General features: G+C 38.3%; 1 protein-coding gene across 1 annotated transcript in view; it reads right to left on the bottom strand.

Moving 5' to 3' along the window:
- Positions 1 to 17482, bottom strand: part of CUBN (cubilin) — a 261035-nt gene that overhangs the window by 82928 nt on the left and 160625 nt on the right. Inside the window, exons 37-45 of the mRNA XM_005891915.2 lie at positions 16944 to 17149; positions 15857 to 16041; positions 13912 to 14104; positions 12629 to 12826; positions 6556 to 6702; positions 4967 to 5157; positions 4629 to 4812; positions 2526 to 2700; positions 734 to 912 (exon numbers count right to left, since the gene is read on the bottom strand). Of these exons, the coding sequence (XP_005891977.2) occupies positions 734 to 912; positions 2526 to 2700; positions 4629 to 4812; positions 4967 to 5157; positions 6556 to 6702; positions 12629 to 12826; positions 13912 to 14104; positions 15857 to 16041; positions 16944 to 17149 (1658 nt within the window). The remainder of the gene's footprint in view (positions 1 to 733; positions 913 to 2525; positions 2701 to 4628; positions 4813 to 4966; positions 5158 to 6555; positions 6703 to 12628; positions 12827 to 13911; positions 14105 to 15856; positions 16042 to 16943; positions 17150 to 17482) is intronic.

Raw genomic sequence — 17482 nt, 5'->3', positions numbered from 1 at the left:
ATCAGATAAACGTGCTACTGCAGTGATGGGTACCTCGGGGCCTTGAAAATTACTATCCTATTATTTCTTATCAGCTGGATGTGACAGACTGAATTATATACCATTTTCCTCAGGCTATAAAAGACATATGGTATAGGCTAAATATTGTTACAACTAGGCTTTTCGAGTTTTGAGTGTATCTAATATGTTCGGTTTGTGTTCAGACCCATTAGATACTAAATTCTATGTAACTGTGACCATCTTGTAGTGAATCTTCAGGATGCATGTTTATTATTTATTTTTTAAAGGAAAGAAATCAAAACACCGAGTGAATGACTTGGTGCTAGAGATTTAGGGGAAAAACATCTCGGATTATCCATTAATGCTGAGGAGGTCAAAGTCATAGTTCTAAAAACTAGCCATCTGATTGCTAAACAGTTTTACTATCTAAAGTAACATTACATATATTTTATGACAAGAGGAAGAAACTAGAATTTAACTGAATATATAAAAATTAAGAGAAAAATAAAAATATTCAAGTATACAAAAAAGTGTTTTAAGATGGAAATTAAAGTAAAAATTTAAATTGATAAATGACTTTGTGGTTTTAAACATTCACATTCCTTACTTATATCATTAAAATAACTGTTAAAATTAGGCAGATAGACTTCTTTAAAAATGGCATGATTTTTAAAAAAGTTTTAATGCAATCATTCTGTCACTACTTTCTTATTGAATAGAAAAATGTCATTACCTATAGAATACTTGGCTTTGAATCCCACATGAGTGGGGCTGTTGTCAGACCGGAACCTCAAATACATCACCTCTCCTGAGGACAACTGACTGATGGGCAGAGATGTCCCACAAAACTTGGAAAGTATCGGTGCATTTGAATCAGCTCCATCTCGCAACTCAAGGTAATTGGACGTACAGCTAAAGTGGAAAGAAGATTCTGTTTAATTTGTAAAGTCAATGGCTTTGACATATTTTGATAATAAAGACTTCACTTTCTCCAAGGGCATAATAAGATCATTATTTCTGTAGCACCAGATATACATCACAGCATAGACACTACAACAGAGTCTATATAAGTGGTGTGTCACTTCAGAACACTGTCTAATATTTTTCTGAGACATAGCACACTCCAGTTTGGAGCTCAAAAAGACAGGTTTTATATTTACCACACTGAAGAATATTTACTCACCTTCCACTTTCTGTCAGTCTTAGAAATGTAAAAGTCATTCTCCAATCAACCCCTTGTTGTATATTTATTTGTTTAGTCACTCAGTCATGTTCAACTCTGCAACTCCACGGACGGTACCCTGCCAGGCTTCTCTGTCCACAGGGTTTCCCAGGCAAAAATACTAGAGTGGGTTGCCACTTCCTTCTCCAGGGGATCTTGCCAACCCAGGGATCGAACCTGCGTCTCCTGCATTGGCAGGCAGATTCTTTACCACTGAGACATCAGGGAAGCTCCAAAATCAACCCCAAGGCATTTCAGAACCCAGGTATTTTGTTTCACATGATGTTATGACACATTTCATGAGACAAAGATGAACTCTGTTGACAGCTCTGTAAACGGAGCTTATGGAGAATCTCAGCCAGAATTCTGTGTCCATAAAAGAGGACAGGTGTTTAACCAATCTTTCTTGAGAAAGTCAACCAGCCAATTAATGCTCAGTGAGGGGACAGTGGCATTATATCAAGAGTCCAGAACTGGTAAACAAAAGCTCTCGTACCTAAGCTTTGCACCACACAATCATGCATACAAGTGTATACATGCTTTTGTTAAACTAAGAGAAAAATACAGATCTTTTTTCAATTTCTTTGTGCTTAACATAGTAAGACATAAACTCTTTGGTTTGTAATCTTTAATGATTCTTATTAAACAGAGATTGGGAAATTGGACTGTCCTTATTTCCAGTCCTGTTTCTAACCCTGATGACCCCTGGTGTCACAAATTTCCATTTGTTAAAGAGGCATTTTATCATTTATGACACCGAGTGTCAGGCTGGGCAAATAAATACTTGTCTACCAGAGACACTCTATTTTTCCTGTGGGAGGAAGAAGAGATGACATAAATCTCAGACAGCCGTCCTCCGAGTCTCATGGAGGATGTGCACAGGGTCAGGAGGAATGGTATCTGTTTACATCATCTGCTCAGCTGACGGGAGGGTGACTGGCAGGCAAGGTTTTCAGCTTGAGGTGTTAACATTTCCCTTCCCCACCCCTAGATTTCCTTAGCAGTAAATGCTGCTGAGAAAAGCAGGTGGACCAGAACCTACTGTATAGCACAGGGAACTATTTTCAATATCACGTAATAACCTATCATGAAAGAGAATGTAAAAAAATATATATATATATATAACTGAATCACTTTGCTATACATCTGAAACTAACACAATATTGTAAATGAACTACATTTCCTACATTTCCATAAAAACTTTTAGAAAAGACAAAAAAGCCGTAGAAACTGTTCTCAAAGGTGACAGCTAAAAATAAATACCAACTCCAGATAGCAGGAAAGTTAAACAGAGGTGACCTACTTGGGTGTTACTTCGATACTGAACTGGCCTTCAAACTGCAGTCGTATGAGTTTCCCGGGAGGAGCAGCTATAAGCCAAATGCAGTCAGCGTGCTGGGGATAATGGTCAGGGTGGTTCGGGGAGGTTACGTATCCAGTAGAATCAGCATTATGGATGTAAATATTGCCCCCACAGGCTGTCAGGAAATACAGGGAAATCAGTCTACGGTCTGGAGAAAGAGGACGCAGGCAATGGCCACCTTCATTTAAAAAAGTCTCTATCTGTATTTCTGATCTCAATTTCCTTTCACCTGAAATCATCCTCCTTTTCTTTTTAAGCAAATACATTTTGAATTTGCTATCAAGGGAGCTACCACGTGTGCTCTTTTTTAATTTGCTAAACCATATATTCTCAGCAGAAATTTCACTCCTTCTTAAAGCCAATAAATTATGCAGTGGTTTGGTGGTTTGGACAGTGTGAAACCCTTTGTAAATGTTCAATTAATAAATTAAAATATCAGTTAATCTAGTGACAAAGAAAGCATCAAGCACAGGGACACAGAAATCTCATCAACCATATAGAAGGATGTTATTGGAGGCTGATGGTGTAGAATGAGGCTAATTTGATGCCAAAAGTTGTTCACTGAATAGCATGTGTTAAAAGCTGAGAAACAAGACTGGCAAAGAAGTAGGTGTGGTGGAAAGACAGGGAAGTAGAGCTGACTATAGTTGGGGGAGATGCTTGAAACAGAAAGTTGAGATCAACAAGAGTGATCATATTGCAACCAGTTTTGAAATCTTATAAGACTTTTAAGTCTAATATTAAGGCAGAAAGATGGGGAAGTGGTGATAACCAATGGTGATAACCATTCTTTCGTGAATAGAGGACCCACAAAGCAATGATAGAATTATAGTGTTTGCAAATAGACCCTTAGTGTATATGAATTCCCACTAAATATTGACTTTGAAAATATAATTCAAGACTGAGTCTACCTGGGTAAAGATGGAAAAGCAGAGTTCTGGGTCTACTTACTAAACACAAGGCACTAGGACTCTGTAAAGTCTCAGGACCTTGTGAAATCCTGACCATCATAACTCAGCAGCAAAGCTGAGCGTGGAGACAGCGAGGGACAAGAAACTCGCTGCCTGGAAGGTGGTGCTGCTGGTGTCACAAAGCTGTGCTGTTAAAAGCTTCCTCCAAGCACCAGCGTTATGTGTGCTGGGAAGAGAGGAAAGGATGTTCCTGGTGGTCATGGAACCTGCTGGAGGGATGAGATCATTTTCTATGTCAGCTGGTGGATATTTATTTCCTCTCCTCTCCCCATTTCCTTAGAGGAGGAAATTATGCTGATGTTTTAAATTCTCATACTTTCAAGAATGTGCCATAAAACATATGGCTTCATTTAGATGAATATATATTTTGAAATATATCCAGGAATCTGAGACTGAGGTCATAGGATTAAACTGAAATTAGAATTATCTCATTTTAAGGGACCAAAGACTCACTCTCTACTGACACTGCTCCCTCTTTTTTTTGAAGCTTGTTTACTTATTTATTCAATTAAATGTTATCTAAAGTAAATGTCACAAAAATCAAATCATTACAGCAGAATTAAATACAATTACAATCAAGTGTAATTAAGTCAGACCATTACTGTACTATATAATTAGATGGGTAATAATAGAATCAAAGGACTATACATTCATCTAAAAAGAAGCATACAAATGATTATAAAACAATGTAATTATCATACTTACAAGGTTTCTGTAACCAAATATAACTTATGACTAGACATTTTATAATGGAAAAGTATAGGGAATTTCAGGGATCACTAAGATCAGCTCAATTTATACTCATGTAAAAGTTCATTCATTTTCTTGTACAATCTAAGCCTCACCTTACTTATCTAGAGAATGGAAACAATGAAAAGATGTAGTCATGATGAGGTAGCAATTGTATCCAGCACAAAGTAAGTGCCTGATAATAGGTAGCTATTCTTAATAACATCATTATTCTTAGTTCAGAAAAAAAAGAAAAACTAGATATTTTTTCCTCAAATCTAAACAAGGAAGACCAAGCAATTGCAGGAAAAGTACAGACAAAATTCTCAGTGAAAACACTTACCCAAACTCTTTGCCTCGTATGTGATCTTAAATCCTTGCCCTTCATTACTATTATCAGAAATAAATTGAACAAACATTTGATTATCCGAAGTGAACAGAGTGGATGAAGGGTGACTGCCACAAAAACGACCATTTCCTCCATGGGGACCCAAGGGTGGAGAAGAAAGATCAGGTCCATTTTTGAGCTGGAAAGACAAATCAAAATTGCACAATTACCTTCATACTGATGAAGACAAGGTATACAGGTTTTATCAACTTACAGCCCAAAAGGAAAAATATCATCATTTGTTATGAAGTGTATAGAAAAAGTAATTAGAAAAAGCAGCAAAAAAGACCTACCACCAAGTAATCCCCCTGGTTGCAAGAGGAGTCTCTGTTCAGAATCTGGAAGGGCTGTTCAAAGTGGACAGCAATGGTCAGGCCACTCTGGACCTGGACATGCCAAGAGCAGTTGAGATTTGGTGTGTAGGTCTCGGGGTACCTGGGTGATGTGATAATTCCCCGGTCTGCATGCAAGTATCCACCACAACCTTGCCAAGAAGAAACAAAGATTGCATTTAGATAACATTCGCAACTGGATTTTGATGCTTTTTCTGTTTGTCTTGAGAATTCTCAAAGTGTAGGCAATAGAAATGTGGTTTGAAACTCACTTGGGACCAAAATGTTGGAAACAATGAGCACAAGTATGGTTGGAGCACATGCTCCTGGGTCCTCATTGTGCTTTTGTTAGTAAGATAGGGATGTAGAAGTCAGCAGTAGAGACAATCCCCTTAACTTTCATGAAGCCTCCTTTACAGACAAGTCAGACACACAGCAAACACAAATGTAATATGTGAGGTGGTGATAAGTTTACAAAGATGAATTGGGAGTGGGAAAATGGAATTTTATTGTCTGGAGTAGTTAGAGAAGGCCACGTAACTGTGGTTATATCTGAGCAGAGATCTGACAGAAACGGGAGCTCAACATCCTAAGTGAAGTCAGGCATTTACCAGCTATCAGGGACCGACTGGAACATCAGTGAGTGAGTGCAGAGGGCTCACACCACTAGCTAAAATGCAGCAGTGGAAATTTACCTTAGGTCCATCTAATTCCAAAGCCCATTGTCCTAAACCATTCCACAGCCAGCCCCCCTTGACTGTAAGGGTGATCATTTATTTTCAATTGCTCCCTACTCTCTAATAACCATACATAATAGTGGGGGAAACGTTCATGTTTAATGTCTAGATTGATAATCTACTTTAAAATTATGTTTTTCAGTTACAAATATGGGAATCTTCAGATCCTGCACATTCTGTAGGCTACTTCTTTAACTTTAATCCAGTTTGGGCTGAAAATGATGGCTGGACTTCACATTTTGTCAAGCATTCAAATTCTTGATCACACTCCACATGACAGCCTCCCATATCCTGTGCATCTTCTTGGACTCACCAAATTCATACTTCAAGAGCAGCAAACTCTTCCTGCCAACCTTTAAATGAATCATTTCAACCAAGGGATTTACAACGATTTCTCCTATATTACTTGACTGGTTATTTCTTAGACTGAGGATAGCTCTGACTTATTGCTCCTCTGCTGTGTTATGGATATGCACTGTCTTCTGGTTCCAGCCATCACCTGGGCTGAAATATTGCTTGAGACATCTTCCTCTTAGACTTACTATGGAGAGAAGTTGTCCCACCCAGAAAACTGAAGGCAGAGGATCCTTCTGTACAATGTGACCGGTTTTTTTTTTGTTTGTTTTTTTGATCAGGACTTAGTACGTGACATCAGGATAACCCCTCCTCCCCAGAGGCTAGGCAGAGACTTGTGCACTCTGACTTACAATCTGTGTCTTGGCATTGAAAAACGAGCAGAGTATGTTAGAGAGACAGCAAGAGATAGGTGAGGTGAGATGAAATGAATTAGAACAAATTAAGAGAATATATTACTCTTGTGAAAGGACGCATTAAAGCCTGCCCCAGTTACACTGAAGTCCGAGGTGAAGTGGATCACCATGTACTCTCCAGTTGACCGGATGGGTCCGGGGACCTCCCTGCCGCAGAGAACGGCTAGCTCCTGGGCCATGCTGTTGTCTCCTATGACCAAGGAAAGGAAATGTCAGTGTGACAACATGCTGTCTTATGAGTCACCTCCACAACTTATTTACAAAACAGAAAGAGAGAAACAGATGTGGAAAACAAATTTGTGGTTACCATAGGGGAGTGGAGAGGAATAAATTGGGGGATTGGGATTAACATATATACACTACTATATATAAAACAGATAATCGATAAATATCTACTATTAATACATAGCAAAGGGAATTCTACTCAATACTCTATAATTACCTATATGGGGAAAGAATCTTAAAAAGAGTGAATATACGTATACGGATAACTGATTCACTTTACTGTACACCTGAAACTAATACAACATTGAAAATCAACTGTACTCCAATGAAAAACATTTTTAAAGAATCGGCTCCACCACCAGTGCAACCCAGCAGAAGCACCTTGTACATTATTCTCAAAACACCCCCATTCCTAGGAGACAACGAGATTATCAGATACAGGTACACTCCAGGGGTTACATCATCGTGGTTTGCAGTGGGGCTGCCTGCCTTTTTCTTTACACTTTAATAATGACTTCTTTGCCAGTTCCACTGCCTTTCCAAACACTGGTTGACAGTTCTTCCTGGAACTAAAACTCAAAACAAGATGTGGGGTTGGGAAGTAATTGAGGACCAGTGCTGATGTGTGCATCAGACACTAAACTAAGCTATTCTGACTGCTGAAGGTCAAGTACCCAAAAAACAAAACATTTGATTCTTCATCTCCAGATCCAGTGCTAGTGTTATAAGGTCATTTGCCCAGAAGTGTGCCTTCACCTTCAGAGGGTTTCTCTTTTTCCTTTTCATTTCTTGGTTGCTCATTGTTTGTTCTGCCATTAAATGAACACACTTCTGTCCATGTGCAGAAGATGAAAAAAAGCTAGCATCAGCAAGTGTGCACTCCAGAAACACCACTGAGGACTGGGTCACCCCATGGCCCTTTTCCCTTTGGCTTCTCTCAATTTTAAATGTTGATCAAAACAGCTGTTTCAGTTAAAGCCTGAATGGAGCAAAGGGGATTATAACAGACTTGGATGCCTTGACTGGGAAAATACATTGCTTTTTTCCCCTAAGGCATAGAATTAATGATTTCAAACTTAAAAAATACATAAAAATAGAATGTAAGACATGAGGAAATCGACCCTTTCACTCAACTAGCAAAATGATTCTTTTTTGACATTGACTACAACCTAAAACTCACACATTACTAGCTAGTTTAGAAAACAAGTTCCCGAATGTAGTGGCACAGCTATAAATACATGGCGTTCTTTAGAGGAGTTCTGACTTCTGGTAACTATGCATTATTTTATCATTCAGAAGTTTATCTGTAATTCCTCTTGCATTTTTATCTTCATTATACTAGTTTGCTATATATTTCAGCCCAAATCTGTTGACTTAATTTCTGATTATCTGCATCAGAAAATTTTGAAGCTTTATTTCATAAGTGTATATTTTATCTTTCAGTGAGACTGAGCTGGGTCTATTGACTTTCATTTTTTTTCTAAGGAAAGAATTTAAAAAAAGAAGGAAAGATGATACTTCCTCTGGGCAATGTGCTTAGAGGAGACTTTTGATAGGAAAAAGGTAGAAAGTTATGGCTTACCATCTAAACACGTTTATATGATTGACCTGAGTCTTCACCTTCTGCCCTACAGCGGGAAAGCAAAGATGCTCTGCCATTTGATTTTTCCTCACTATAAATAGCAGGGGGTGGTCTATGGTTGAGTAGATACAGGAGACACAAAAATGCACATTAGACACCTGTGGACCAATAGCAAATATATTTGTTTGGTCCAAAAAAAGGCTATGAAGCATTTTTCATTAATTGCCAAAATTTAATAACTAGGAAATTCATAGAAAACTCTATGCTTCTTGCATCTTTTGGGAAATAAAACCCATAATGCTGAGCCTGCGCTACTAGTTCAGTTCAGTTCAGTCAGTCATGTCCGACTCTTTGTGACCCCATGAACTGCAGCACACCAGGCCTCCCTATCCATCACCAGCTGCCGGAGTCTACACAAACCCATGTCCACTGAGTCGGTGACGCCATCCAACCATCTCATCCTCTGTCGTCCCCTTCTCCTCCTGCCTTCAGTCTTTGCCGGCATCAAGGTCTTTTCAAAGAGTCTGTTCTTCGCATCAGGTGGCCAAAGTATTGGAGTTTCAGCTTCAGCATCAGTCCTTCCAATGAATATTCAGGACTCATTTCCTTTAGGATGGACTGATTTGATATCCTTTCAGTCCAATGGACTCTCAAGAGTCTTCTCCAACACCGCAATTCAAAAGCATCAATTCTTTGGCACTCAGCTTTCTTTATAGTCCAACTCTCACATCCATACATGATTACTGGAAAAACTATAGCTTTGATTAGATGGACATTTGGCAGCAAAGCAATGTCTCTGCTTTTTAATATGCTGTCTAGGTTGGTCATAACTTTTCTTCCAAGGAGTAATAGTCTTTTAATTTCATGGCTGCAGTCACCATCTGCAGTGATTTTGGAGCCACAAAAAATAAACTTTGTCACTGTTTCCCCATCTATTTGCCATGAAGTGATCGTACCAGATGCCATGATCTTAGTTATCTGAATGTTGAGTGTTAAGCCAACTTTTTCACTCTCCTCTTTCACTTTCATCAAGAGGCTCTTTAGTTCTTCTTCGCTTTCTGCCGTAAGTGTGGTGTCACCGCATACCTGAAGTTATTGATATTTCTCCCAGCAATCTTGATTCCAGCTTGTGCTTCATCCAGCCCAGCATTTCACATGATGTACTCTGCATACAAGTTAAATAAGCAGGGTGACAATATACAGTCTTGACATACTCCTTTCCAGATTTGGAACCAGTCTGTTGTTCCATGTCCGGTTCTAACTGTTGCTTCCTGACCTGCATACAGATTTCTCAGGAGGCAGGTCAGGTGGTCTGGTATTCCCATCTGTTTCAGAATTTTCCACAGTTTGTTGTGATCCACACAGTCAAAGGCTTTGGCATAGTCAATAAAGCAGAATTAGATGTTTTTCTGGAACTCTCTTGCTTTTTCGATGATCCAACGGATGTTGGCAATTTGATCTCTGGTTCCTCTGCCTTTTCTAAATCCAGCTTGAACTTCTGGAAGTTCACAGTTCATGTACTGTTGAAGCCTGGCTTGGAGAATTTTGAGCATTACTTTACTAGCATGTGAGATGAGTGCAATTGTGTGGTAGTTTGAACATTCTTTGGCATTGCCTTTCTTTGGGATTGGAATGAAAACTGACCTTTTCCAGTCCTGTGGCCACTGCTAAGTTTTCCAAATTTGCTGGTACATTGAGTGCAGCACTTTCACAGCATCAATTTTTAGGATTTGAAATAGCTCAACTAGAATTCCATCACCTCCCCTAGCTTTGTTTGTAGTGATGCTTCCTAAGGCCCACTTGACTTTGCATTCCAGGATGTCTGGCTCTAGGTTAGTGATCATAACATTGTGATTATCTGGGTCATGAAGATCTGTTTTTGTATAATTCCTCTGTGTATTCTTGCCACCTCTTCTTAATATCTTCAGCTCCTGTTAGGTCCATATCATTTCTGTCCTTTATTGTGCCCATCTTTGCATGAAATATTCCCTTGATATCTCTAATTTTCTTGAAGAGATCTCTAGTCTTTCCCATTCTATTGTTTTCCTCTATTTCTTTGCATTGATCACTGAGGAAGACTTTCTTATCTCTCCTTGCTATTCTTTGGAACTCTGAATTCAAATGGGTATACCTTTCTTTTTCTCCTGTGCCTTTTACTTCTCTTCTTTTCACAGCTATTTGTAAGGCCTCCCCAGACAGCCATTTTGCTTTTTTTCATTTCTTTTTCTTAGGGATGATCTTGATCCCTGTCTCCTGTACAATGTCATGAACCTCTATCCATAGTTGTTTAGGTACTCTGTCCATCAGATCTAATCCCTTGAACCTATTTCTCACTTCTATTGTATAATTGTAAGGGATTTGATTTAAGTCATACTTGAATGGTCTAGTGGTTTTCCCTACTTTCTTCAATTTCAGTCTGAATTTGGCAATAAGGAATTCATGATCTGAGCCACAGTCAGCTCCTGGTCTTGTTTTTCCTGACTGTATAGAGCTTCTTCATCTTTGGCTGCAAAGAATATAATCAATCTGATTTTGGTGTTGGCCATCTGGTGATGTCCATGTGTAGAGTCTTCTCTTGTGTTGTTGGAAGAGGGTGTTTGCTATGACCAGTGCGTTCTCTTGGCAGAACTCTATTAGCCTTTGCCCTGCTTCATTCTGTACTCCAAGGCCAAATCTGCCTGTTATCCCAGGTGTTTCTTGACTTTCTACTTTTGCATTCCAGTCCCCTATCATGAAAACGACATCTTTTTTGGGTGTTAGTTCTAGAAGGTCTTGTAGGTCTTCATAGAATTCTTCAACTTTAGCTTCTTCATCATTACTGGTCAGGGCATAGACTTGAATTACTGTGATAGTGAATGGTTTGCCTTGGAAATGAACAGAGATCATTCTGTGATTTTTGAGCTTGCATTCAAGTACTGCATTTTGTACTCTTTTGTTGCCTATGATGGCTACTCCATTTCTTCTAAGGGATTCTTGCCAACAGTAGTAGATATAATGGGGGCAAAATTCAAGAAGACGTCAAAGACCTCAGGAATCAAGATAAAAATATTTTAGTGCAATCTTTCAAAAATGGAAATGAAATGTAAGGTGAATAAAATATTCCAGTTTTAAATGAAGACAGGATCTGCCTCTGTACTTGCCCAATCCTGTCTTACTCTCCTCACCTGATCTTGACCTTAACTTCAGACAGATCTAGAACCCATCTGAGAGTTTCTAGTTTAGTTGATCTGGGGTGGGGCACTGAGTGTGCATCACTAACAAGTTCCCAAGTGATGTTGATGCTGCTGGTCTGGGGATCAAACAGTGAGAAACACTGACAAGAGGACACAGCCTCCGTCTTCTCTGTTCCATGCAGATCGCGAAGTTACAACTCTACATCTTTCACTATAGCATCAGTCACACCTCTCATTCCCTGTCTAGCATTACTACAAGGAAAAGATGACAACTGTTAGCCCTTAATACTACCCATTCTGGGGGCTTCCCTGGTAGCTCAGCTGGTAAAGAATCTGCCTACAATGCGGGAAACCTAGGTTCAGTCCCTGGGTTGGGAAGATCCTCTCTAGAAGGGAAAGGCTACCCACTCCAGTATCCTGTCCTGGAGAATTCCATGGACTGTATGGTCACAAAGAGTCAGACACAACTGAGTGAATTTCACTTTTCAACCCATTCTAGCCAGAGATTCAGTAGACATGGAAAACTGAATACATTGAAATTATAAGTACTTTTCATACTTAGATCTTAAAGCCATAGATACAACACATTAAGATTGATTTCCATAGCCTTTAAATGAGAAAGCAGCACAACCTGGAAACTCAGATTATAATTTCCTTCTTAAACAAGATATAATGTTTCCTAATGCTCTCCCTGACATAGTGTGTAGTGTGTGAATTATCTTGCTATGGCAATTTAATATTTTCCTTATGTTCTGTAGTCGTTATTGCTGTTGTCCAGTTGCTAAGTTGTGCCTGACTCTTTGTGACCCTATGGACTGTAGCCCACCAGGCTCCTCTGTCCATGGGATTCTTCAGGCAAGAATACTCAAGTGGGTTGCCACTTACTTCTCCAGGGCATCTTCCTGGACCAGAGATGGAACCTGCATCTCCTGCACTGGCAGGCTGATTCTTTACCACTGAGCCACCAGGGAAGCCTGTGTTCTGCATAAATGTAACCAATTCTAGTATCTCATGATTCCATACAAACTGGATGAAGGCAGTAAACAAGTATGATTATAACTGAATGTAACCAAATATGTGTCAGGGTTGAAACTAGGTAGTTTTTTGCTTTATTTTGCTTTTTAAATGTTTCTCACCATCTCTTATCACAAGTTTATCATAGCTGCATGTGCTATGAGATTCAATGTCCAGGGAAAGGATGTTGAGTTCCACAGTAGAATCTGGAGCCTGGATGAGCCACATACAGTTGGCGCCATTACTGTAGCTTTCAGGCCAGCCTGGGGAGTACAGGAAGACTGGAGTATCTCCTGTTTGCAGGAACCCACCACAAGCACCTGCAGAATGAAAAGCAACAGCTTTGAAATAGTGCTGGTAGAAAAGAAGGTAGCATTTTAAGTGTAAAGCCACAATCCTATACTGAAACAACCAAATTCAAACAATTTTCTCAAAGAAATTTATAAATATTTTTCCACTAATTCAGACAGCTGTGATTTCCATATTTTTTATGAAAAACACATTGCATTCTACTGTTTTCACCATCATTTTGCCACTTCACCCAGTTATGGAGCGTCTATTATTTGTCAAGCATGAAGACTACTGTTGTAGTCGTTCAGCTGCTTAACAGTCTCCCAAAACACAGCATACTGAGAGAGTCTAACATATCTTTAAAGTAGGAAAATAAAATAAAAGCTTACAATTTAGGCCACCTTTACCTTGAAACATGACAGTTTATCACCTGCTAAGTACCAAGCAAAGCATTTCTGAAGGCACACTTATAATAACAGAGGAAAAATAAAGGATATTTAATACAGAGGAAAATATTTCTATCAGTTGATCTTTATCTATTGTGTGTGTGTGCATGGTATTTGCAAACCAAACTTTCAGAGATCTCTAAAGTGGTTTCTAGCAACTGTAAGTGTAATGTCTTGTGGATGTTGAACTCTCAATTATCAGGACTTCCCTGGTGGTCCAGCAGCTAAGACTCTACTACAAGTGCAGGGGGCCTGGGTTCAACACCTGGTCAGGGAACTAGATTCACATACCCAACTTAAAAAAAAAAAAAGATCCCACATGCCACCACTAAAGATCCCACGAGCCACAACCAACAAAGATGGACAATCCTATGTGCTGCAAGTAAGACCTGGAGCAGCCAAATAAATTAATTAATTAAAATAAATGTTTTCCTAAGCCCTTAATTATTATGAAAATATAATGGGAAACCAGCACTTTTTGGAATAAACATGTAATCTTTATGTATTTATGAGATTAGAAGAACATCTGAACATACGGAGGAAGGGTTTTGAGACTGCAATTATTATTCTTATTCATTTGTGTATTTGGCCTTTATTAGTAGGACTCTTGGAGATATTAGTCTACACATATCAGCTCCTATAAAGAATGCCATTTATTACTAACAGACCTGTCGCAATGGTAGGTAAAGGCCCAACAGAGGCATTCATTGCAAACCACTCCAAGAGGAATCCTCTCCCTGAGATGGAAGAATCAGAAGAAAACTGAAATGTCAGAGAACTTCCAGTGGAGCTGAAAGAGTCGGTTTGGGTACCACAGTAGGTTCCAACCAGGCGGGAGTGAATGCCAGCCCCATCGTAAATCTGCATGGAAAAGACAGAGAACAAAGCACTGAACTTAGGGAATCGCCTCCATTTTCTTCATAAATAGAAAGTCAAAAGGATAATTTTTTATTATAATTTTTATTATAATTTTATTATAATTTTTAATATATTTTTATCATAATTTATTATAATTTTATCATAAATAAGCAAACATTACATATAAGTTTAGAAAAGAAAGTATAATGAAATACAAAATATGACTGCAAACAATTAAATGTGTTTTAAAATCACTTCTCATTCCTGCGGAATTATATTAATAAACATGCTCCATGTGATGTAGCTCACTATACGATTTACAGTAAAATGTGTGGGTAGAAAAGTAGCAACCAAGATAGTTGCTCAACAGTGCTTACTGAATGTGCTCTGGGGCCTCAAAGGGAGGAATTGGGAAGAAAGGGGAAAAGTAACGAGAAAAAGGAAAAGTTTCATGAGAGAAAGTGGACAGGTGTCCTGAAGGAGCTCACCTGTCCACAGGTAAGTAAAGAAACAGAGTTTCTTTCCAAAGAAGTAAAGAAGCAGAATTGGCAACAACAGAAGAATCATAGCTTGCATGGGTTCAGCATACTCAAAGCTCTAGAAATCTCTTTCATTTGGTTCAAAATGTTAGATTACCTAATTAGAGATATATTTTGTGACAATTTCCAAATACATAGTCTTGAGCACGTTTAGTTTTCTGCACCCATGAATGGATGCTATCCAATTACACTTTTCATCCTTCCCTCCATCTTGTAAATAATTTGAATAAATTTGTTATGAGTGTTATTACAAATTTCTCAATTGAAGCTGTTATGTAAGTTCAGATTTCAAATTATCTGATAATTCTGTCCAACAAACTGAGCATCTATCAAGTACTGGATCCTATGTGAAGCATTGTGGACCTAAAATGAATAAGATGGCATCTTGGCCTTCAAGAATCTGATAGTAAAAAAGTCAAATCCATAGAAGCAGGAAATAGAGTGTGGTTGCCAGGAGATGGGTGAGTGGGAAATAGGGAGCTGGTCAAAGGGTACAAAGTTTCAGTAGTGCGAGATTAATAATTCTAAAGATGTAAAGTAGAGCGATGTGACTATAGCTAATAACAGTTCATTGTAACACTTTACATTTGCTAACAGGGCAGATATGTGTTCTCATCACATCAAAAATAAAGAACATGGTAACTGACGTGATGTATGTGTCAACTAGCTTGATTGTGATTACTATTTTATAGTGTGTACATATATGAAACGACCCAATTGTACATCTTAAATATACACAGTATTTATTTGTCAAATATATCTCAATAAAGCTGGATGAAAAGTAATCTGATAGTGCTTCGGATTGGTGCAGTAGCCAATGTCTGAATGGCAATGATCACCACAACTTTTATACTTAAATATAAGTACTTATACTTATTTTTAAATGATTGTTCAAATTTTTAGCATTCTAACATAAGAATGAACAGGGTAATGGGATATAAAATAGGATAAATACTTAATTAAGATAAATACACATGCTTAGATAAGCCCAACAGAAAAATTCCAATAATGCTGAAAAAAGTTAGCTACAGAATCAAAACTAACAAATATAATACCAGAATTACCATTGTTTGGGTAACCTAACAGGGTTATTCATGGTGTAGGGTAGACCATCTGCTATGATTTGCAAATGCTTGAATAGACAATAACTTGGATCTATCATTGCCAATAGCAATTCACCAAAATGTATAAACATCAATTGCTCTTAAAAACTCACCTTCAATTTGTCATAATAGCAGTTAAGTGTGCCCTCCATGTCCATCTCCAAGATTCTGGCATGAATAACCTGAGATTCTTCCACATTCACTATCCATTGGTAATTGGAGTTGTGGGGGTAATTTCCAGGCCACAAGGGAGAGGCAATTTTCCCGTGAGTTCCCACAATGTTATCATTGCCAAATACTAGGAAGGAAAACAGGGTAGTAAATCAGACCTACTTGGAACAGCTTTTTAATCAAATGAAAGAAACAAAAGGCAAGGGGTGTTGAAAAGGATGGACTTTTAATTGACTGCAATTTCTTTTCTCAAAACTGAAAGAAATACTGCTTCCCTTGTGGTTTCTCTGCTATCTATTAATTCCTTGGAGAAGAGTTGATATTGTGAATGGAATTCCATCTCCCTGGAAGGCTCCTCAGTGTGAAAACAAGCAATAGCTTCCCATGTAAAATGGGTTCCCAGATCCCAGGGGACCTGGAGACAAGGCAAGGGGCATTACCAGCCCTGTTCTATAATTTTGGTTTACTTTATTTTGCTTACAAAAGAATGAAACATATGTTTTAAAATTATAAAAGAGAAACTGACATTTTAAATCACATGTAGAATACCATAATAGCACATTATGAAAAAACTGAGTTAGAAAATAAAAATATTTCATACTTTCTCTTATTAGAAAGATATCCTGTTGTTATAACATCTGAACACTTAGGAGTATCCTAAAGTAATACTAAATGTTTTTAATTAGCAGACTATAGAGTTTATGGCATCAAATGAAACACATTTGACATAAGAATACCAAACTGAAACACAAATATAATTTAAAAAAACTCTTTTAACACACTCTCATAAAAAAGTTTAACTTAAAATTAGGCAGACACTAGAGCTTAAAAAGAATCTTAGAGCTACTGAGAATGTTCTCCCTGGCTGTTTATGAGCCATTCATATATAATTTAGTTTTTCTAATACATTATAAAGTAATTCCACAGAGACAATAAATAAATTGTTCTTAATGCATTACTGAAACCACTGCTATCCTTCCGAGTATGTAGGACACCTTCTGGAAGCCATCACTAAAACAACCAACTCACTGCTGGCAAATGCAGCTTGGAAGCCCATGCCAGTGCCTGAGCCGTCGGAGACAAATCTGATCCACAGGATGTGCCCGACAGCGGATGAATAATTGAGGGGGAGGGCGTTTCCACAGTATCGTCCCACCAGGCGCCCCGTGGCGTTCCCTTCCCGGACCTCCACAAAATCTCTGCTGCAGTCCTGAGACTCCTCCAACTGGAAGGCTCTGATTGGACAAAAAAAAAATTAGGGGTTAAATTGATCAACTAAATTTGGGGATTCTCCTCAGTTACTTGCTGAGTTGACCTGTTCACTTGTCAAATTTTTTCTTTAACTTCAATCAAGTGTCTTTTAGCTAACTCAAAACATTTTGCTCACTTAACAATGCAGATGAAAAATCTTACATAGAATATTAGCTAAGTGAATCCATCAATCTGTAAGATATGTATATTTTAATCAGGTTAAACTCACAATGGTTTAAGATGAAAAGATCTTAGAACAATTTGTCATACACACACACACACACACACACACACAGATTAAAAGAGAAAGTTAGATC

Source organism: Bos mutus, chromosome 13 (genome assembly GCF_027580195.1).
Source record: "Bos mutus isolate GX-2022 chromosome 13, NWIPB_WYAK_1.1, whole genome shotgun sequence".
Taxonomy (NCBI): domain Eukaryota; kingdom Metazoa; phylum Chordata; class Mammalia; order Artiodactyla; family Bovidae; genus Bos; species Bos mutus.
The sequence above is the reverse complement of the archived record's forward strand: the minus strand, read 5'-3'. Positions and strand labels throughout refer to the sequence as shown.